We start from the raw sequence: 23,558 nt of genomic DNA, 5'->3' as shown, positions 1-23,558 counted from the left end.
GTGCCGCGTGATACGGAAAAAACGAGCAGAGATTATGGATGTTGATAGGCTTTTATATAAGCGTAATGGTGTATCTAATTTCTGTCATTGCTACTGGAACTGTACTACTTCCGGTAGATACATTGCCGTCGCCTGCTGATAATTTTGCCTAAGTTTAGGGGAAGACAGCTACTATTAGTATGGTCTTATTCGTAGTAGTTTTTATATTTTACACTTTTGATGTATGTAGCTTTGAGCTATGCAACTGCCCGTCTTCCTGGCCATGCCCATGTGTAGGTAAATTGTTATTTAAAACGAATTTTATCTAAGCTGTTACATATCATGTCGTAACATATTTTTCACGGTATAAAAGATTATTTTTGTATTGTTTGTAGAAAAATAATGAATTTGAAATTAAAGCTAATATTTACTTATTTTCCACGCGGGAGATTTCAATCTCTTCACTAAACATACCCCCATGGGTCGGCAAAAGCTTCATTAGGGCCCGTCCAGACCGCCGGCGCCCCGGGTACCTATGAATATGCATGATACAGTGTATGTGACGTCTGTCATAAGCCAGCTCAGGTAAATACTATATAAGTTCAGCCACTAGGTTAATAGGGTGTTTTATGTAGATTGGGGGGTTATTTTCGAGTTAATTGGTATTATAGCCTTGGGGCAAATTAAGTTATTTCGAGGTTTAGTTAATTGTGAGATTTCACCTATTCTTCAAGTTTCGTTGATTAAAAAATTAACTCACGTGTTTATTTGACAAATGTTTGTGTACAGTCTTCTAGCGTTAGGACCTTTAATACATAGAGAAAAAATAATATTTATCGATACATTAATCTCTGTTCCCTTTGTTATTGTTTACAATTGCAGAGAGTGCATTAACGATGCACCCTTGAGTATCAGCATATTTGTCTTTGCTTTATAATGCATGACATTATTTACACAAAGTGCAATAAACAAATTGTATGCGAATTGAGATTTACTATCCGCGAACTATTCCCAGAAGAGTCCTGTCTGCTTTTGTTACTTGTGAGAAATGAGATTTTGTAGAACTTGCGTCTTACTACGTGAATACATAGAATAATTTTATTTTACTTATATTATTCCTGTAAATATTAAATTGTGTATAATTTTTTGTACGAACTTGTAAGGTTTTAAATGATTTTTCTTAAATTGTACGTAGATAATAGCATACGTTAAGATGTCATAATAATTTAGTTGCGTATTTAATTTTAATACATCCAATTTAAATGAGAGAAAACTCTTTTAAAATCAACATCGTTATTTTTATTATTTTAAATATGGTTAATGAGAAAAAATGTGTTTGTAATAGAAGAAATAATTGCGGATAACATCGATACTATTAATTCTAGTGAACCATTTTCAATGGATATCTCAAAGAGGGTCGTGTAATCAGTATTGACGGGGTCGTCCAAAAATGGCGGCGGTCCCTCCCGGCTGAATATTTCAGAGGGACTTATTAGCCGCCTAATTATATAAAGGAAGTAGTTAGGGGGTGCAAGACGCGTTCACCCTAGAACAATCTGTTAGTGACAGTATAAGGGTGTAAGACATCGTAAGATGTGCTGGCTTGATGTGGGTGCGATCGAAGATACGAATAAAATTAAATTTATAATATATAGAACAATGATTCTGTTTTTGTTGAATACTATTTACTAGCTGTTGCTCACGACTCTACCCGCGTAAAACTATAAGATAATGAAAATTATAGCCTATGTTACTCACTGATAGCTTTGTAATGATGAAAGAATTTTCGAAATCGGTCCAGTAGTTACAAAAATACATGCCTTTCCTCTTTATAATATTAGTACAGATGATCTTGAAGGTGAAACATGTAATGTTTTCCGAGAATGTTTTTTGGCTTTGCATTATCTAAATAGTCCAAGTGTCGATAAAAAATCGTAGAACTTTAAAGTCGTGTACAAACTTTAAACATATATAAGACATAATATTCTTAAAAGGACTACGCAGCAATCCAAGAATTACAATATAGCTATTGTTTGTGATTTTAATGTACCTCTACAGTTATAAGAGTACCTAAAAGAAATAAATAAATATCCAATAGCTATGACCTTGAGAATTAAGGCGCAACTAATCACTGGCGCCATCAAGTCGGATACAACTACAAGTACACTGTAATAACACAATATAAACGACTAAGTGTTGCCCGCGACTTCGCTCGAGTGAAATTAAAAATATAGCCTATGATACTGACTGATAACATAGCTTTTTAATGGTGAAGAAATTGTTAATATCGGCTCAGTAGTTTTTAAATTAATTCAATATATAAAAAATATAAATATTAGTATAGACTTCCTCTATACTAGACTTTTATGGGAACAAGGTTTTATTTAAAAACTTAGACGTAACGGAAACAGATCGCAAACCTATCTCTTATCTATAATTTAGCCTTGCATTGTTGTCCCATGGAGTTTAGTATTCAAGTCTGGAGAAGTGTTAATGCCATCATGATTGAAATACTAACACGGTTCAGTAAAGCATAACAATATTTAAAGCAGACGCAAACCATCAAAGCCACCAAAGGCTTGGAAATTTTCTGATTAAAGATCACAGCCATTCATTCTTTGAGAGCAGGGGTATGGAACGCTTTGTGTTTACGATCTCTGAACAGTTCTCTGCGAACGTCTGGATTAAAGATTTTTTATAGTTATATACACAAATCCTATTTTATCACAATGGTTGCCGCCAGATGTTCGAAATTCGATCAACATTTAAAATCTGAGTTTCTTAATTAGAAATAGCGTCATTTATTTCTCTATCTTAACTTTAATCGTGAAAATTTTCTCGTTCATCTATTCTCGTTATTTCCGTAAAAAGTGGTATAAGTAAATCAATTATTTTCATTTTAAACACTCCTGTCTTATTTACAAGGTTTACAACGTCTGGCTAGAAGTGTAAACTCTATTGTTTTGATTTTGTTCGCCTGCGATCACGTTTTGGAATTTAAATGCGTTCGTCCATTGACTATTTCCCATGTTCTCACTTGACTGCAAATTCGTTTCTTTTTAACGTGTGGTTATTTGTATATGCACGTAGCTATTATTATTATACACTTATATTTAAATTTATTTTTCCAGCAAATAGCTTACCAAAATTATTTTTATGGCCGTTCCTAAACGGTAGTGCATATCCGAAATAGGACAACGGTGTACCATTGTAAAATAACAAAACCGTCACGTAAATATTCGTCCCATAGCGAGAATTCCGACCGTTTTACTGATCTAACATTCATGTCATTCGCATTCCAAAAAACAGATAAACAAACATACAAACAAAATCTAGCTCCATTAACTTCGATCAAACATAAATTAAATATGCATCAGGGGCGTGTTTGGTGGGCGCAAATGTGACGTCACAGGACTTGTCATACGAGACGGAATAAATTGCATATGACATGTTCGTTGCGGACGGACAGGTGGTCTCGTGCGGGAACAAAATGCATCGGAATGTCGGAACGGACATTTTAATATGCAGTGCATTGACGTGGATTCATTTTTAATTTGGGTTCTTTAGACTGAGATTGCTTTTGCAAGTTTTATGATATTTTTCTTTTTTATTTGAAATTAAGGAATGGTACATTTTTGTCTTGATTGCGTTTGACAAAGCCGGACTTTAGGTAAAATTAGTGTAGTGTGTTAGTGTAGTGTAGTGTGGAGGTAAATTTAGTGTTTTAACGAATTTATTGACAAGAAGAGATCGATATTAAAAATAACATAATAACAATCAATCTATAACAAACAACCCTTCATAGTTATTTAGGATTAAATTTAAACCTTGTGATGAATGCAGTGCAATGCAAACAACGGACCAATTAAATTCTGTCGAATTCGTTAACTGGATAGTCAGCAGTTGCTGAAACAAATAAAGCCTCTTAACAGACTATGGTCGGAGCTCACTGGAAATTGGTTTCGCTGGCTTTTTCGCTCTAACAGATCGTGAGTGCTTAATGCATGAGGCCGATGCGATATGAAAAACGTTGTCTTCCCCAAACCGTTTATGAAGGGTTCTAGCGAAAATCCCGCTGTTATTCTTGTATTACTGCTAGCGAAATGAACGCACACGTACGGTTTTTGTTTTTTTCCTTTGTGCAAACCGTGTATAGAATGAACAAAGTGGACAATGTTTTTTTAACAGTGTTTTCTTGATATACATATGGTTTTGAAAGCCCTTTTTATGTTTATTCATATTTTTATCGAGAAAAGGAAAATGTGTGTGCTTTAAAATCGGTTATATAATTTCTGGTTCAATCAAAATTATTTTTCCAAGATTTAAAAGTATTTTTCAAACATTTTAAAATGTGAACAGAAATGTGTGTGATTTTAGAATCCTCGCTACTTGAATCCGCAGAATAATTTGGTCTCAATGGCTCTCGTGCCATTGTGTGGTAAATTGCATACACCCTGACAATACGATGATATTCTAAGATTCTAGGTCTAGGACATATCGATTTAGTTCTCTCAATTCATCATGATATTTATTGGTCGTTAAACATAAAACCTACAGACATTGAGATGCGATACAGATTGTTGAGTTAATAGAACATATGGCGGATATCGTGTTTCGCGACATTCGGTCCACTAACCCGACGTGTCAATTAAGAAGCGTCGCTGCGTACGCGTTCATTTAGATTTATTCCAACTGGTAACACAATTATTGTTAACAGCCGCAGCGTATTGTTGACTATTGGTTAAGGCAACTCGAATGTCTTGTAATAGTCCACGATTTCAATCTTAATTATTTGAGTTTATTCTACTACTTCCTAATTTGCCTATTACATGTCCCTTAATACAGCTTTTACTGAGATGTTGCTAATGTCCTTTTATAGTTAGTCTTGTGTGTAAATACAATTATGTATCTAAATGCAAAGCGATAAGATATTATTTACTTTCAATCATAATCGAAGTATAGTGTTTATAATCGATGCCATTGATAACTTGTAATTATGGTGCTTCTGCACATAGTCTACGGCTCCACTCGTGCTGGGAATTCGCCGATCAAACTTTTTTTTACGTGAAAAGTTAAATTCAAATTAATTATTTATTAAACTATCGAATCGAAAAAATACTGTGTATATAAACCACATCGTTTTGTCTCCAGAATATTTATTAACAATAGATTGGATGTAAAATAAATACACAATTATTCTTCACCTACTAGAAGTTACGAATTCGTTTTTTTTTTGTAGGAAGAAGTAAATGGATTAGAAAAGACGTAGAAAAGGGATGTTAAAAGTACTGTAAGAAACCTTGCTTGCTCTATGTAATATTTTGTCAACTCTACTCACTCTACATCAAATACGATATACTTTAATTGTCAATGATTTCCAAGGATTAATATACAAAAAATATCTTCATTGTTTTATTGTCTAATGCTTAAAACTTAACTTGTCTGCAAAATTAAAATTACTTGAACGTAAAGCGTCATATTGTTGCTAGGGCGAATTAATCGAAGCGAGTAAAAAACCGACGTCGAGGAATTTTAGCCCTTTGTCCTATTCCTAATACAAATATACTTTTATATACGTCTCTAGCCTCAACTTTTTTCATAACCACGGCTTTGTAACGTCGTCAGGCTTTGTTCGATAGACTGAGTTACGCAGACGTTGTTATATGTATGTACAAATGAAAGCAATCTGCTCAAGTTCCGGATGGAGGCGTTTCCTATGAAGATAAACGTTGTCTGACAAGCATTATGTACGTTTAGAAACTGTATGTTAAATTTGTTTGTTAGAGTTTTTTGTTGCCCTTTTAAAGTAGTAATAAAAGCTGTTATTAACCTTATGTGTACGTTTAATACACATCTCTTTAGCTGACAAGCATTATGAATACAACCAAAGAGGTTGCATCCTGGCCACCAAGACTGTTGCGTGGTTTGTTACTAAAAAGAGATAAGAAAACAAAAGGAGAAGAAAAGGAAGCGTGTAATGGGCAAGATGAAATCCAAATATATTTCAAAACTTGTAAATAACTTTAGAATAAAGTTGTTTTGGTTTATAGAAAAGTTTTCTATTTTCGGCTGCCGGTTGTCGGTAACAAGGTAAACAGTGTACGCAATTCTATAGAAAAAGATAATTGTGCATTAAAAATTTTCATGGTCATTTAAAGTTTTGTTTTTTGTAACAGTACGAAAACAACCATTTATACGTCTAAGTGATTGTACCCTTTAACTAGGTTTCCACAACTACAAAAAAACCCTAATGTTTAGAGACAAGGAAAAATTACTACATCGATAGCAGATATCCAGAAATATATTGAACTATTAAACCGTAACAAACTAAAACCCTTTACGATGATGAAATCAAAAATTAGCTTGTAAATTCACAAAGGCATTTTCGGCAACTCATTAGTTAATTCATTGGGAGATGGCACACGTAGCCAGTGAAATGTTTGTATTCGTCGCGCGACTCATTAACGGTTCATTACATTTTGCGTCCGTTTAATTGGCTTACCGTTTCATTCCGTGCTTTGAATCTGAAGCGCCGTCAATTTTTATCTTCAAACATTCGCTGTTGCAATTTTCGGCACGTCCATCTTTATTGTATTTAAAACTAATCCTATATATGAATTTGAAATTCATGAATACAATACGTTGAAGTTTATTATGGACTCTTTGTATCCATATTAAAAGAGGAAAACATTTGTTTATGAAGGTTAAACTCGGAAGGAATTGTTTTTATAAGTTTTTTGGCATTGACAGTCTACAATAATATAAATTAAGTAAAACCGATTCTTAACAGTCTATTTTTTAACTAGTCTTTGTAGAGGTTGAACATAAATTAACATAACTATGGAAGTAATGTTTATCAAATAACTAAACATTCTATCTCATGTGAGGTCGACATTTACGTAATTGATTGTTATTTTATCGCCAATTGACGACGTCTAGACAGAATTAATTTATAAGTAAAGTCAGACAACTAACAATTAAGCGATTAAAACCCCGTAACTTTTAATAACAATGTGGTAATTTTTATTACATAATAAGCAATTATTATTTCGCATAGTAAATTCCAGTAAGCATAATTTTTCAACCGCAAATAGAGAAAGGGATAAAAAATGCATACCTAAGTTTATCTCTGAAATTGTTGCACAGATAAGATAGAAGTCGATTGGTATTTTAATATTTTTTATTATACTTTGTCACATGTATCCGGGACAAATATTAATGACATAAACAGTTAAACTATATTAAGATCAAGCCATAAATATTAAATAGTATTCTAAAATATTTGTACCACAAAATATAACAGACTCATCAAAATAAACACCCTCGTGTTATAAATTTTCGTATTCTATTTTAATTAAACGCGTTTCCTTCAAGCGCGCGTGTTCCCGCCTCTCCATTTGCCCGAATAATTGTTGCCAGCAACGAATTATTTTGATTTATTGCTTTGTGATTGCTGCAACTCGATTATCTTCGCTCCTGCGTGGACCTTAAATTGAATGAAATGAAAAATAAATTAAGAACAACGTTTATAAAGTGGAGCGATCGAACTTGTGCGCCTGTCACTCTATTGGTGATGAACTTGTTAAATAACTTGGTCTGATAATGCAATAAGAGTAAACATATGTCTTGTAGCTTTTGATTTTTAAGTAGTAGATAGTAGAAGAAAAAGTAGCAAGCGATAAGCAACAAAACCTCCCAGATGAACTACACGAGTTCAAGTACGAGTAAATTCGGCTACGTATGATCACTTTTTTAATATCGTTGGCGAGTATTAATTGGTGTACTGTTAATTGATAACGTCTACTCCCGTCTCGGTGGCTTGGGTAGAACTTGCTTATCGGTAGATAACAGTGTGGCCACCCTAACCACATATAACTACACTATGTATTTTTAATTCTTATAAATGCTCCCTAGTCACTAGTTAGGAATCACACTTAAAATAATTGATTGCTTAACTATTATAAATTCTAACAATAGCTAAGATTAAAATTTAACGACTACGCTAAACGCCTTAAACACTATTTCGGAACAATTGGCAACGTTAGTTGCACAACGTTGTAGTAATAGGCGAGAGTACGTTTTGCTAAATTTACTTTGCGTTTAATTTAGCCGCTAGGAGAGGTTAGTGAGTCACTTGTGAGTCATCGGTCCCAAAACTTCCCACAGAGTACGTCTACTCAGAGGGAAGATCGATCGTACGATACAGGTTTCAGCAGACATGAATAATCTCTTCATAGAGAGGATCAGAATTCCAGACGATGTGTGACTCAGTTGTTTTTTTCTCGTCTGTACGGTCATTACTTTTTATTCCGAGAGTTTTTAATATGTTGTAAAATAGTTTGTTCTTTTACTGTTTTAGTATGAATGAACGATGACGTGTTTTCTATTTTTAAAGAAAAGTTTTTGGATAGTTTAAATTTACCAGATATTGGACACAGATACGTTATCTTGATTTGTCTTATAAGGTTTTAAGGATTGGTAAGAAAAAAATATTTGTTTACATAAACAGCTACTTATTAAGCTAGCGCCTACCATATTTCGATCATCATCACTGTCATCAGGTAGGATTGTGGTCAAGCGCTAGTTTAACAAACACAAAAAACTGGACTATATAACGTCCATTTTCAGAGGTTACAAAACATCTCGTTTTCCTTATTGATGTTCTTATTACACTTTTCATCGAGTAGCTTCTTATATATAAAATCACTTTCGAAGTTGGTAGAAACAAATATTAGTTTTCTTTTAGTCAGAATACATTTCTTACACATCGAGATTTTGTATCGTAATAACTAATGAGTATTTTAGTAAAAGGAAAATTGAGAAGAATTACTGTTTGTCGTGTTTGAAAAAACTACGGTTCCTAGTGTCACTTTAACCAGGTTTATACTCGTACTAGCTGTTCCCGTGCGGTTTCATCCGCATGAAATTATGAAAAATTTATTTTTATGTTAACATTTGTCATATTATCAATTGCAAATGTTAATATGTCATGACATGATGACAAACTATGGCAATCTTACTTCGTTGATGTTGGCAGCAACTTATGGTTTCTTTCCCGCATTAGGGTTTTTATCCACAATATTTATCTCCAAAGTTTAATAGCGTGAAAATATATAGCCTAAAGCGTGACGTAAGTGTAGGGCTTTTTATTAAAAAAAGAGTTATTCTAAAATATGCTGTAATTGTTGACATCTTAGGCAACAAAGAAGTGTGTATTTACGCTTCATTATAATAGTATAGATAAGTGCATAATAATGTTTACAACAAATGACAACAATAAATGATTTCAAAAATGCACATTAACTATGAACACTTACGCAACTTTTACTTTAATGTATAACATATGAATGTTCTAAATCGATGAAGCAACTTACAGAACCACACTCTACATATTATTACCAATAAAATTTTATAGAACAATGTAATTAGAAAAGTCTGCGTACAGACATTATAAAGTACGAGCTCGTTGTACAAACAGATCGTAGTTATAAACCCAGTTACTGTATCGTGATCAGCTTCAATCGCAGCACGACTGTCGACTGGAGCAATAAAAACCAAATATATCATAAAAAGTTGCACATTAAGACCAAAACAGTCATAAATAAGAAAATAAGACCACCTATTTATATTTGTGTCTATACTGCGACCAACTAATCTTGATGATTAAAATGACAAAATATTTTTTAAAGTATGTAGTTAAAATATTCTTTTTTGCTTAGCTTATTTTAAAAAGAACTACGTTATAAGATTTTTTAACCATGATTGTGCTATTTCATTTCATAAATAACTTAAACGATTGGAAAATAAAGTTTCAAATCATATCGGTCTTTGTTTGATCAACTTTTTCATCAAACATCACTAACATAAATAGTCTCAAAACCAATCCCGGTACTAATAATAATTACACTTACGCTTTACACTTGTTAAATTGTATATTGTTTTTAATTCTATAAGTATTAAGCATGGTTAATCCACTTAAATTTGCATCGTGGTAGGGCGTAGGATAGCGTCGCTTATTGATGTGGGGAGGCGGCGCTCGTGGCGAAACGGACACTGAAAATAGAGGCGGTCTGCGACGGCATTTCCGCACCTCACCTGTACCAAACATAACTATCAAGATTTATGAACTCCTGAAACCATATTTTAACGCGCGTGAATTAGACGTAACATTTAATGCCGATAAAAAGCTTTCTTTGTCAATATTTGGAGCTACGGAGTTATTTTTATAAAAAAATCTATATTATTACGTACACCGTTTATTGGCCAGAGTTTTTTAATGCAATTGAATATCAAACAACGATAAAATATGAAAGTTAATTTATCTCACGGATTATTTTATTTAATCTCACTTCTAATTGACAAAGAAATCGTTTGCAAAACATGTTATGTTCAAATTCGAATCATCATTCATGCTTGAAGTTGTAAAGGCGACGTTCAATGCGGATAAGCACTAAATTATTGACACGGGCATCCATACTGGCGTAATATACGACTCTGGCCGAAATATATAAAATCATGAAGATTTATTTATCTTTTTAAAAGCAATAACATATTAATCATTTACAACATTGATTTACGTAAATTAAAGTATAAAGTTTAATTGAGTTCCCATAACATTTCCTAAAAAAAGTCAGTAACTACAAAGTAGCTAAAATTATTTACCTACAAGTACATATATAAGAGAATTTCCTATAAGATAAGTGCTTGACAAACTGACAACAATATTTAGTCAAAATATTTAAATTTCTTATCCGAAAATATTCCTGGGTCTTTGATAAAATCTCGTATAAGTGGTGTGTTTACAAAAAGGTGCGACATCTTAAAATGAATACGAGATACATTGAAACAAAATTTATGATCAAAACAGAACCTATTCAATTTTTTTTAATGTGACCAAATACGTTATGTCACGCTTCCCTTTATCCTATACACAAAAGAACTAAATACGTCGGCAGGTCAAGTGTCGGTTTCCCGGACGTGGGGACCAACTAGGTAACAAAGGACAAAGATTTTTATAGAAAGTTTCATGACAAGTTGAGAGGTGTATGGGGTAGGACGATGTTTGACCGCGATACCGTAAGCTTATAAAAAAAACGTTAGATAAATTGTAATAAATTTTATATCAGAACGTTGCTTACTGGATCGAACCGATCGGAATTCAATTCCTAACTTTAGGTGAATTTCAACTAGAAGTTTAGTGCAGACACGTCCACACGACTACACAATTTGAATTTAAATTCAGTCCGTCTGAAATGCTAGTTTAAAATAAAAGTGCTTTAGCTACTTTATTAGGGGATAGAAAAAATATTTCCATTTAACAGATGCTGTCAATATTTTAAACTGTGGTATTTTAAAAAGTTATTTCAACAACGTTCAATCAAAAATATGACAGACAGTGCAGTTAAACTTTATAGGGTGGAAAACTTGTATATTGAAAAATCGCGATATTTCTGTTAAAAGCTCAAGAAATCATTATTTACGGATATTTTAAATTTTCCTAATTCGCGACATTATCCCTTTTAATGTCAATCCGCCGTCCTTCTCTAACGGGAGAGAGCTTTAGTAAATGGCACCGCTTTGGGCTAAGCTGGGACGTTAGTGAGAGGAGCGCGCGCGCACGGTCCACGCGTGTCATTGCCCGTCGGGGCCTGACAAACGCGCGTTTCGCCGGCGTCTAATTCGGTCGGATGCGTTGCGAAATGGTTACAGTGATTTCAGTTTAATTCGACATGTCATTAAGTTTTCTAAGCAACTATTTCATAGTCGGTAAACCGAATCAAATGGTCAAATAATTAAAAATTTTATAACAGTGTTATATAATTAAAGAAACTAAAAAAGGATAGGCAATTATCGTTTTTTCACGGATGTCTCGATCGTCTTCGTGAATAAATTTAATGCAGTCGTAAGAGCATTTCGAAACGATTTATTGGTAACACCGTAATACTGATTCGAAAATTTGTTTTGGATTCAGACGCGGTTTTATTTTATTATATCAACCCGTTTTATTCCAACATTTTTTTACAATTACTGCATTCCTATCTCTTATACGTATTCTGTAGTTTTTAACCTCTAATTTGGTCATAAAAATTGTTGAAACAATTTCCATTTGGAGCTAAATTATATAACTATTACTGACTTGTCGACGTAAAAATTAGTTGCCTTTTGGGGTCGTCTCGTTTCACATTTAAATAAAAAAATAATGATCAAAGTTTTTGCATCAATTTTTGTTATTTTGTATAAATTATCGCAGAAACGGGAATTCATTATATCGATAAACGCACATAATATATTGCATTACTGTCTAGTACAATGTATCATTTTTCAATTACGACCATAACAATGTAATTATACCGGGATATATTGACGACCGCATTGTTAGCGAGTAACATTAGGTAAAGAACTTTATTCATAAAATTAAACACGTTAATTGGTAAATATCTACTAATTTTATTCATGTCTTTATCTTCTACTTTATTTACAATTCTGAAACTTCTGACTTGACAGTCATAGTTTTACAACTATAAAAGAGAAAGTAAGAAGAGATTTATGTGCGTTTGTTACAATTTACGTCCGGAAAGTATTTGGACGTTATTGGGCATAGAGAACGTCTCGAAGATTACATAGGCTATTTACTTCGTTGCTTTTTATACCACGCGGACGAAGTCTCTGGTGACAGCTATTGCTATCTGATTTTTATCACTATTTAAATAGATTTTACTATTCCATTTGCCTTATTACGATATGATATGATGAATTAGTCTGCCTATCATAAAAATAATGTATTAATCTTGGGATGTTTTAACTGTTTATGAATATTTATAGAACTGGCGTTTGTTTGATGTCGTGCAGACTTGACTTTTTAAAGATAAGATGCTGAATGTGTTCCGCTAAAACGTTCCTAATCTGTACTAAGATTTAAAAGCAAAAGAAACTTGTGTCTGTATGTAAGCGAAGATACATGTGGATTCCCAATGATAGAGCTTGTTTATACCTATACTATACTAATATTGTAAAAAGATAAGATTTGCATTTTTAGGTTTTTGCATGTATTGTAATAACTTAAAAATTACTCGGCCGATTAAAAATATTAGCTAACTAACATAGGCTACTTTTTTAATTCCACGTGAAGGAAGTCGCGAGCAACAGCTCGTAGGTTTATAATCAATGAATCTTTTCGAAAGGAGACAACTTGATTATTTATTTGTTTTTTCATAAAGATAGAGACGACTTTTATAAACATCGTATAGAATGAAGAATAAATAATGATTTCAACAACCTGGTTATTACCGTTTGATTAACTTTTCAGATGAAATATATGTTTAAACAATCATACGTAAAGTGGGAAAATGTGTCAGCAGAGAGCGAAGAAGCCCGATTCATTCATTTACCTACATACTATTTATAAAATTCGCTGAAACGTATTTTCAATGTGATTGGCAGACTTGCTGCTCAAATATTGGGCTTTGATAAATGTTTTTTTTACCGTAAACCGTAAACCTGAGGGTTAAACATTTAAATAAATAGATGTTTAGTATATAACCAATGCAATCTCTTTTAAAATGTAATGAAATTTATTTAACTAAATATAAGTTCGGAAAAGTTGAAAAATTGTATTGTAAAGTTGCATGAAAAAACACTGTGGGATAGAATAGCACATTTCATCTGTGGAAATATAAAATGTCTTTCTAAAACTTTAAGTTTCAAACAAAATGGACAACTTTTTATGATGTTCTCACTACTAACCAGTATTTAATAAGCAATTTGTACTCTAATTCTACAAGTAATGCCTTCAATAAAAATGTTAAATGAGAATTTATACAAATAGCAAATAAAAGGCAGTAAGCAAACAGCATAAAACCGTCTTGTTGTGTCGTTGCAGATTGTATACGAGCGAACAAACTTATCTTAATTACTTTGTTCAATGGTTTTGCAGCTATTTGTGGCGTAACATAATCTTGTTTACATTGAAAGGAACCCTGAGAGTACATCGGAATTTTGTTATAAATTTTATAACAATAATATTTTAGGTACTGCTGAATTGATAGTCTGTCAAAAATTAGATAATTTGAAACCTAATTAATATTATGTTTATTATCAAATTAATGTAAAGTAAAAATACAGCAAAAATTTTAAAGAAAAGACTATTAAAAACTTATATATTGTTGTTATTTCACTTTAACGAAATTAAGTAAAACGTTGGATAGATGGTTACAGTTAATTATTAGTTATAAAATGTCTCACGAAAGTTTAAATAATTTTATAGTTACAGTTATTACAAATCAATTCATTTAATAATATAATAATTACTCCACTTTTTATTTAAATCACAAAATCAGGTGTAATATTATCGGTGTATTAATAGTATACGAGCCCAGCACGTGACTTGGGACGGAGTTCCTTACGATGTAACTGCACGCAGGAATAGCTTTTACGACCTCGTGACTTACGTAATCAAAGAGAAATATTAAACATAACACAGTATTCGACTAACGGACAATGTTGCATTATTGAAAATTATTAAAATAGGTTTATAAATAAGAATTCTTTTTAATAATTAAAAAAAAAAACTTATGCTTAGAGGCTCATGCTTAAGACGTTGTCCTACTGCGGATAGTTCGACACACATCTTAAAACATTAATCACTTAAAACAAACATTTAAGTACAACTGTCTGCTAATTAAGCGATCCTTGTTTTACGAGAGAATGGTAAACCGTCAGTGGACAAACAGCGCTAGTGCTAGTAATATTTCAAAGGCTCGACACCACCACGGGAGGCATTCGAGCGACATTATTTGTCAACCATCCATCGTTGTTACTGTAACGATACAAATAACAGAAATACTCTGTATTTCTAGTATTGTGCAAATATAAATTTAACAAGAATATATCTGTATGTGGATTTAGGACCGTAAAACGAAGGTACAAATCACGATTTTTTTATCTTTATTTTGAATACAGAGTGTTTAAGCGTATTAAATTATCATGTATAGTTACTTCTATTGCAAAATTCTTCTATTAGATAGTTTCACGGCAGAATACTGAAACGTTATTTAAAAATGAAGTAGTCTTAAATTATAAGGCCATGCGTAAATTCCCAATTACTTACAAATTTCGACGTGTATGTATTTAAGATTCGCTTGAGTATATAGTCGTAAGATTTTTTTAATGATCACGAAGGGTCTTTAAATGTTGATTTGGTATAAAAATTCTGCACTTAGACGCTGATTAATTCATCATTAGTTATCGCTAACTGTGGCTGTTAGTGTGTACAGACAAGATGTAGGTAACCCAGCAAGCTTGCGCCCACGTAACAATGCAGCGAACATCTGCGCCCCACTTACACCCAAGGCCGATGCATCCTTTTATCAAGCAACGATACCAAACGATCCCAGTTCGGTGATGATTGACGCCATGTTTAGACTATCAAACCAAACAAAGACCTCAGGCCTTTAGGTTCAGATGTAGATAGTATTATTTACATACAAACAAATAATTGTTGAACATTTACGTGAGTCATTTAAAAAAATAAGGCTAGTCTATTAATTAAACTAATCATTGTAATATAACTATTGCATATGTGCTTTCAATGTTGTTATCGGAAGAAGAAAAATCTAACCAAAACAATTCAATTCAACCTTATAATGTTCCGATGTAAACAAGTCTAATAGGTCTTTTATAAATTCATAACGATAGAAAGTAAAAAAACAACGTAGTCAGTCATATCGATGTTTGAGTCGTGATTAAAAAGTATTCCTCTACATCCGCTTTGGAGGTAATAGCTACCACATAAAACCTTTTACGGTGGTTAACATTATCTGTACGTTAATCTACAAATGTTTTAAGAGGTGCTTTGTTCCACGTTGTTAATGCTCGTGTTTGATTGTGTCACAAGAGGTCATTGACCGGGCGCACCTTCCTAGGTTATAAATACACGCCGTGTGTCGAACTTTTGACAGCCGGGGTAAATAAACAGTGCGGATAGGATGCGGACTCCGGTAATAGTTTACCGGTCTAGTGTTACAGCGGACTGGCCGATTATTGGTGCTAGAAGTTAAACCTTCCGTTTCCCTTTTCATTTTATTAGGATTAAGATTATCAATGTGTCTTTTAGTGCCTTAGTTTAGTTTACGACTTTTCTTACAGTACCTCTTGTCTTAATTTTTTTCACATAGTGTAAATAAATACACACAGTGTAAATAAAATTTTCTTTAAGTTTACGTGACATATGAGCAGTTTTATTCAACAACTAGCTGTTCCCATGCTACTTCCTCCGCATGATATTATAAAAAATTGTTTTATTGTTCACATAATTATCAATTGCAAATGTCTTAATGACATGACATGATGTCAAACCATGGCAACCTTAATTCCTTGATGTTGGAAACAACTTATGGTCTCTTTCCCTCATTAGGGTTTTCATCCAATATATTTACCCCTAAGTTTAGCGGCGTGAAAATATATAGCCTAAAGCGTGACGTAAGTGTAGGGCTTTTTATTAAAAGAAGAGTTATTTGAAAATATGCTGTTATTGCTGATATCTTAGGCAACAAATAAGTGTGTGTTTACGCTTTATTATATTAGTATAGATTAATATTTGACCCTATTATTATTATTTAGTATCGATTAATTTATATCAGTCTTTCGTTTATAATTTAAAACTGATGGAAAGTATCCCTCTACATATTTAGTCATAACTCAATTATCATACGCATCTGTCTCTGTCACATTGCCAACGATATTTGCTTTATTATATTTGAAACGGAGTTCAAAGAGGCGCTAGGAACAGGATGTGTTCTATTTTCTTCTTCCCTTTAGTCTGCCCTTACACTCGCGTGTGCTTTGCCTTAGGCGATATTATATTCTAAAATGTTTTGTAACAGTATTTTATGGAAACTGTCACCCACGACTCAATGCGAGCGAAATTGTTAACATAAAAAGTATTCTTTGCGTTCTTCTAGACTATGTTTTACGCCAAATTTCAGCGAGATCTGTGCAGCCGTTTAGACAACCTCTAAGAAACATTCATCCATCCATCCATCTATTCGTATAATATATTAGTAAGATTGTGAGATATATTTGTATTATTTATCTTTCGATTATGCTTTATTTAGTCTACAATTTCTACTTTAGCTAGCGTACGTGTTTTAATCAATGGGCGTGCTTTTATTCATTGTAATGTTGCTATTGTTTTAATGAAACATGACCGTTACAACAGGCGCTATAAAAATAAGCTCTGTATTTACCTCACCCGATCTCGGTTACATGTACAATTAGTACTATTGTGTGTATGTTACCATAGTGGTTATAATAAATTTCATTCTGTTACCAAGCTTTTTTATATAAAGTCATACAATCAGCTCTTTGGGTCATTTTTATAATAGAGTAATATTAAAAAACATAATTTTGAATAAATAAAGTCAATTGTTTCAATGTTTGAAGTAAAATATACTGCGTAAGTTTTAATTATGTTTAATAGTTCGTTAAATTAGGCTACGTGAAATTCCTTTGCAGTTAGATCGTACACCTTTGACTAAACCATCGCACAACTACTGTGCAATTATCGATTGTCAATTGTCAACAATTAAAAATCGAATAGTATCGCAGCGCACCTTCACATAGGCTCATAGAAATCAAAGCGCGACTAAATAGTTGTGCGATGGTACAAAGGGTGCCCGCGCTCTTAAGGTGGTTAGATTATTATTTTTTGTAATGGTTGACAATTCTATGCATTACAGTTAGAATCTTAATAAATATGAATGACGTCCCACTTATCGTTTGCCAGTCATTGTTTAAGTTCAAACAGTGCCTACGTGTTACTGTTGCCTTTTAATGTATTCGTTTCGAGCGCCCACACTAATGCAATTATACTGGTAAAATTTACTGTCCGTATTTCTGTTATTTAATCTGTACAGATTTAATTCGATACTTATCGATTGAGTAAAATTGCTTTTTGTAAGATCTAAAGTCTACTTAAGTATTTTTCTATGTATAGAGAATATTGGAGCAATAATTTTTAACAATGTTTTCGTAGCTAAATGTATATGAATTACTGCCTGTCATTAGTATGCTAAATTGCTGTTACTTCCTCAAACAGGAAAAACTAGGTATACAGTTTATACCTTTCGTGAAGCTTATAAGAAATTAGTTCAACTTGCAATTTTTTGGCTTATTAATACATACATTTTGACATGAAAATACATGTTTTCCACTGTATCAGGGTAGATTTCGCTGAATTATTTGGTCGGCAATCCTTTGATACTGTTTCGTGACCCAGTGCGTCGCGTCGATGAACGCGTGGGCAGTGGCGCCAAACGCACCAGTAAATATTCCCAGATGTCTACACACACCCATTCACATGAGACCCTTCACTCGCGACCGGAGTCTACCTGTTTTTATTATGTTCTCTTATGAAGACAAGTTAGCCGTAGGTCAAGTTATGCTGGTTCTCATCACGCTTTGTGTCAGCGTTTTCTAACCACGAAGATTATTAAGAGGGCTCTGTGATAGTTGTAAACAACTGTTTGTACTCTTTATTTTGCGATCTGTTTGAAGTTCCGACATTTAATAGTTGCTCAGAAATCTTTTATCTTTTATAACTTTTAGATGGGTAAAAAAATGTTATTGTTATGGAAATTGACAATGATTTGTATGTGTTTGTATGAGTGACGCCATGATACCGACTTGTATAAGAGCCCCGAGGTCCATCCAGGGCTCTACCGACGATGTCACGCGTCAGACCAGGTCAATTGTGCAGGTATTATATTAATTTTTATTTAAAATAAGTAAATACATATTAAACACAGCGCACAAAAACATTTTGTTATTATTCCTTGTGTCTTTATCGAACTTTGATATATTTTCTAGCTCACCATCACTGAGCCAATGGGGTCAAGCGTGGTGGCAGAGGCGTTACCGCCGCTCGTCTCTATTAAAAGCTCGACCTCAATTAGCTTCCGCGCTGTGCTTTAAGCTTCCACCTATACTGGAACTGCTGCGTAACGTAAACAAACCAAAGAAAATATCATTTGTTACTCATTTGTATTTATCCACGTCACGTTTTTTTCAATACGTGGACTATAATACATTGTATGCTGTAAATATTTTTAGAAGAATTTTCTCTATGGTCAATTTTAAACAAGAATGAATTTAAACTACATGAAAAGGCATTAAAATTAAACTTTGTATCCTATAAATACTATAAACTGGAAAGATTGGATTGTTTATTAGTTAGAATTCAATAGCCTACGAAATTACTGAACTGATTTGAAAAATTCGTTGACTGTTGGGAAGCTACACTATCCTTGATTGACCTAGATACACAGAAACTTTAATACTAGATATCTTTTTAACTAAGTTAAATCCGCGCGGACGAAGTCAGGAGCACAAGCTAGTATTACACATAGAATAACTGACTTATAAGACATAGGCAGCAACAAATTTTCAAACAAGATGAAAGTTAGGGGACAAAGGCAAAAGTTGTTAAATGCCATAGACAACTAACAACATTTCAAAGTAATTAAGAGAGAATCGGTTCCGCAGCAAACATAGGAATGTAACAGGAGGACCAGAGAATGTTGACAGACACACGACCGGATGTCGTAGTGACAGAATTTATCTATGGCTTTCTAAAAACAGTGGAGACGCTTACAAGGATACTCATATTAACTTCAAAATATTTTTTCAGCTTTAATATGTGGTTTTGTTTAGAACTTTAATGCTTTTCTGTTGAATTTATCTACAAATCTTGCAATTAAAGCTTTAACAAATTTTATCTAATATCCCAACTGTTAAGTGGCGTAATATCTCTAAGAACTAAAAGTCCTACATCTCTTAAAACTATTCTGAACAAAGTTCCTTGTATAAATAAATATTAATTCAGTCAATTAACAAAATTACTTAGAAGCATTTTGTGTTCCAATAATTACCTCTCGGACATGCAGATTTATCGTATCGTTTAATCAACATTTGCCATACACGAGTCGCAAATGAATCTCACCCAAGTTCGACCCGGGGTCAAAGACATGCAAATGACTCCATTGCCCGTCATCTCGTACGCTATTAGTCTAGATTGGGCCAATTGGCAACACCAAATTGTTATCTTTGTAATTACATTACGAACCAGATAAAGACACAATTAATAAAAAAAATTGCGTTTTATTTTACAGACATAAATAAAAGAAGAAAGGTGAAATAACATAGTGAGGAAAAAGTTTGAAATCCACAGATTAAATATAATTAATCCAAATAGAGATTCAAGGAATAATTCTGGCCTGTATTGTAATGATCTTTGTTCGAAAAACAATAAATTAAACTCAAGTATAGTTCGAGGCTCTTTATCAAAGCTCTTATGGTTGTAATGCCGTTCTGAATATTACACGCAAGTGCTCTTATTCCAAAGCCATTGTCATGGTCGTTAAAGCATACCGACGTTACGACCTAGAGACGTTTGAGATCGGTACTGATAAAGAATAAGGTTACAAGCTTCCAGCGCCCAGCTCTGAGAGTCCAGTGCTCTACTGAGATTATAATATAGAAATAATTTAACTTTTCAAATAGTTTACGATCTATGGATCTACGTGTTTTTTTAATCTTTTTAATTTTCTTAGAGTGCGAAAAATTAGTTATCAGTAAAGTTAAAAAATCTTTTTCCTATTGAGACAAAAGTAGTATTCTAAAAATTATTTAAAATGTAATCAAATGAATAAACATTCTAATCGACAACAATAAAAAATGTTTAAAAAGTCTTTACAGATTTTTTCACAGGAAGGGATCTACCCGATGTAGTCGACTAGAGCGATAAAAATGTCCCGCTCCAAAAGATTTATTACAATCGAAACCCATTCGAAGTTGATTTGAATAAACAGCACGATAGTAACAGATAAAGGTTGGATAGAGATGACTCGAACCAATTCAATGCATGTTCCGATTATTCTATTAACATGTTCGATCACTAGATAACATCTACATGTATTTTAATAAGCCTTTTACGATGTATAAATTGTATAACTATGCATACAATACACGAAAACGATGCGTCAAAGATTAAGGGTCCAATATTGGAACGTAAATGAATATCACAAAGTAAACCAGTAATGATTCGACAGAAATGAGAAATAATATTTACTCATTTATTACCTGACAATTTCATTTATTATGGTTTTAAATTTTCATTTGAATTCTATTTTATCTAAAAAATAAATCAAATATCCAGTCTGTTTCCTTAATCCTTGATATGATAAGAAGTGTCTTTTTCCTCTAAATCCTGTAAATATTTCTAATCTTGTACCAAAATCTCTTCATTGATCTAAAGTAATGGGACTAAATTAAAAATTCCATTAGTACATAGAGTTCATTGCTTTACACAGTTCTCGAATCCCGATTAGATTCCCTCTGGGTTCTCCAATTAGCTGGAGATGTAGGATTAAAAATCCATTTGCGAATAAGAAGGCTGGTGCCTATCGTCTGAGTGGCTCAGGCGACGGAATGTCGCGCGACACATGTCCCCATTCTTCAGAGAATTAGTTCAAATATGGCTTAATTCTTTTATAAAATCGTTTGTTTAATAACATATTAGCTTGTTATTTTTACATAAAAAAATCATATAAGTAGAATTAGTATTTTGATCATGAATATTTTTTTTAATCACCTCACTGAAGTTTTATGTCTAATTTGTTTAAGAAAAAAATTTTCTACAGGATTAAAAATCAAACAAAAAGCATATGCAGGACATACATCACATTCTTGTATTTTATCGCGTAGTAAGTGCAATAAAATGTATACCAGAAATGGCGTGAATAATCTATAGGAAGCGATCTGGGACCCATAGTGACCATTTCCGCGTATCAATTCACGTAAGTCTGTCAGTTATCTTCCATTAGGCAGGAGTAGCCTCGCTCGAACGATTATGGACTTTATGATGACCTCATTGTTAGGAACACCGACGATAACTTAAAATGTGCCATGAATAATCCCGGTGCTTTAGTAGCGATAACAATGCCTGTAATATTAAATCTTCTTTCGTTTTTCAGTGAATCAGAATTTCCAAGGAACAGGATGGGATACAGTCATCAGACAAACATGTTAGCATATCCGATTGATCCTGTTTACATGGTCTCATACCATGCATTATCAATATATCATTACAAGCATACATTAAGGGTTACCTGTAGTGTCATTTAACAATTTTGAACAGTTATTAAATCCATTTTTATATCATCATCATCAGCTCACTATACGTCCCCAATAAATAGACACATAGGAAGGGGAATATTTTTTTTCAGTGCATTCCAACATCTGTTAATTAAAGGTAGGCCACACATCTGCAATTGCAAATATGTTTGGGCTGCGGTCGCCGCTTATTTGCCACCTTACACTATAAAAATTAAGTATTGGAACCTACTTTTCTGAATATGTTAACAATAATTTAATGGGTGATAACGTGAACATAAAACGATTCTCATGCTCACCGTTTCAATATAAGCATGCGTCTCGTCGTAAAATTTTTAGTGGTCGTTTCGCATCTCACAGCTCCATCAAAACCTTATCTACATCTCTTTGTGAGTCAACAAGCGCCGAGAGATTTTCTCACAAATGATCCGCGAACTTTGTTGCTTATCTACAACCAATAAAACCTTGTCCTTCTTGAATTGAAAAAGTATCTTGACATCTTTTTTATAAGGCTCTTCCGTCATAATTAATTATCTATGTGTTATTTACTATATCTTTATTTAAAGTTTATTTGGATCTGAATGTCACTTTCCAAACCATATGTGACCAATGAATTTCCTAATCAAAGGCGTACTTCATTCACATTACAAGTCTAGTTTACATTTGCAAGCATCCAGCATTTATAGCTGAGCGAGGATCCAATCCGGTCAGCATTGCATACACATTTTAAATACTTCGTTTGTCTGTAATTACGTGTTTATTATTATCATTTTTAATTACTTTGTTGTGTTTTTTTCTCTTAATCCTAATTGTGTTGTAGTGGTGGTAAGATTTAATTTTATTTTATTTTATCTTATTTTATTATATTTTATTTTATTTGCAAGATGCTCCAAAGTTATTTGAATGTAAGCTTAAATGGTACATATTATATGACTCGTAAATTCATGCTATTAAATTTTTCATTGCGTGATGTACGCTTGTCGTTACATGTCTTCTAAAGTTTTATACCTTATCTTCCTTTATAAATATACAAGAATCTATATTTTAAATAGTAATCCATATTTTATCAAAGATCTTATAGTTAAAAAACTATCAGTCAGTCATTCTTTAACACAATCCAATACATAAATTAAGAAAATATAATTTTCTTTCCATATTGTAGGATTATTTGTGATTAAGCCAAATTTTCATAAATAATCACTGTTGTGCAGATAATAATATACGTCAGTTGGATGAAAACAATAGAAATAATCATTTACCTAATACCCTCTTCCTTCAACAGATCTACACGGACTGGGCGAATCATTATTTGGAAAGAGCTCGTTCGCGGCGTCGCGCAGGGACCTCTGGTGGCGGGCTGGCGCGAGACTGCGCAGACGGTCTACTGCTGGCAGACGTGTTGGAGGGAGTTA

General features: G+C 33.0%; 1 protein-coding gene across 1 annotated transcript in view; it reads left to right on the top strand.

The window, feature by feature from the left end:
• Positions 1-23,558, top strand: part of LOC106107816 — a 78,940-nt gene that overhangs the window by 33,646 nt on the left and 21,736 nt on the right. Inside the window, exon 3 of the mRNA XM_013288820.1 lies at positions 23,429-23,554. Coding sequence (XP_013144274.1) covers positions 23,429-23,554 — 126 coding nt within the window. The remainder of the gene's footprint in view (positions 1-23,428; positions 23,555-23,558) is intronic.

The sequence above is a fragment of the Papilio polytes genome, unplaced genomic scaffold, assembly GCF_000836215.1.
Source record: "Papilio polytes unplaced genomic scaffold, Ppol_1.0 DF821845.1, whole genome shotgun sequence".
Classification (NCBI taxonomy): Eukaryota; Metazoa; Arthropoda; class Insecta; order Lepidoptera; family Papilionidae; genus Papilio; species Papilio polytes.
This window is presented reverse-complemented; position numbering and strand designations above follow the sequence as displayed.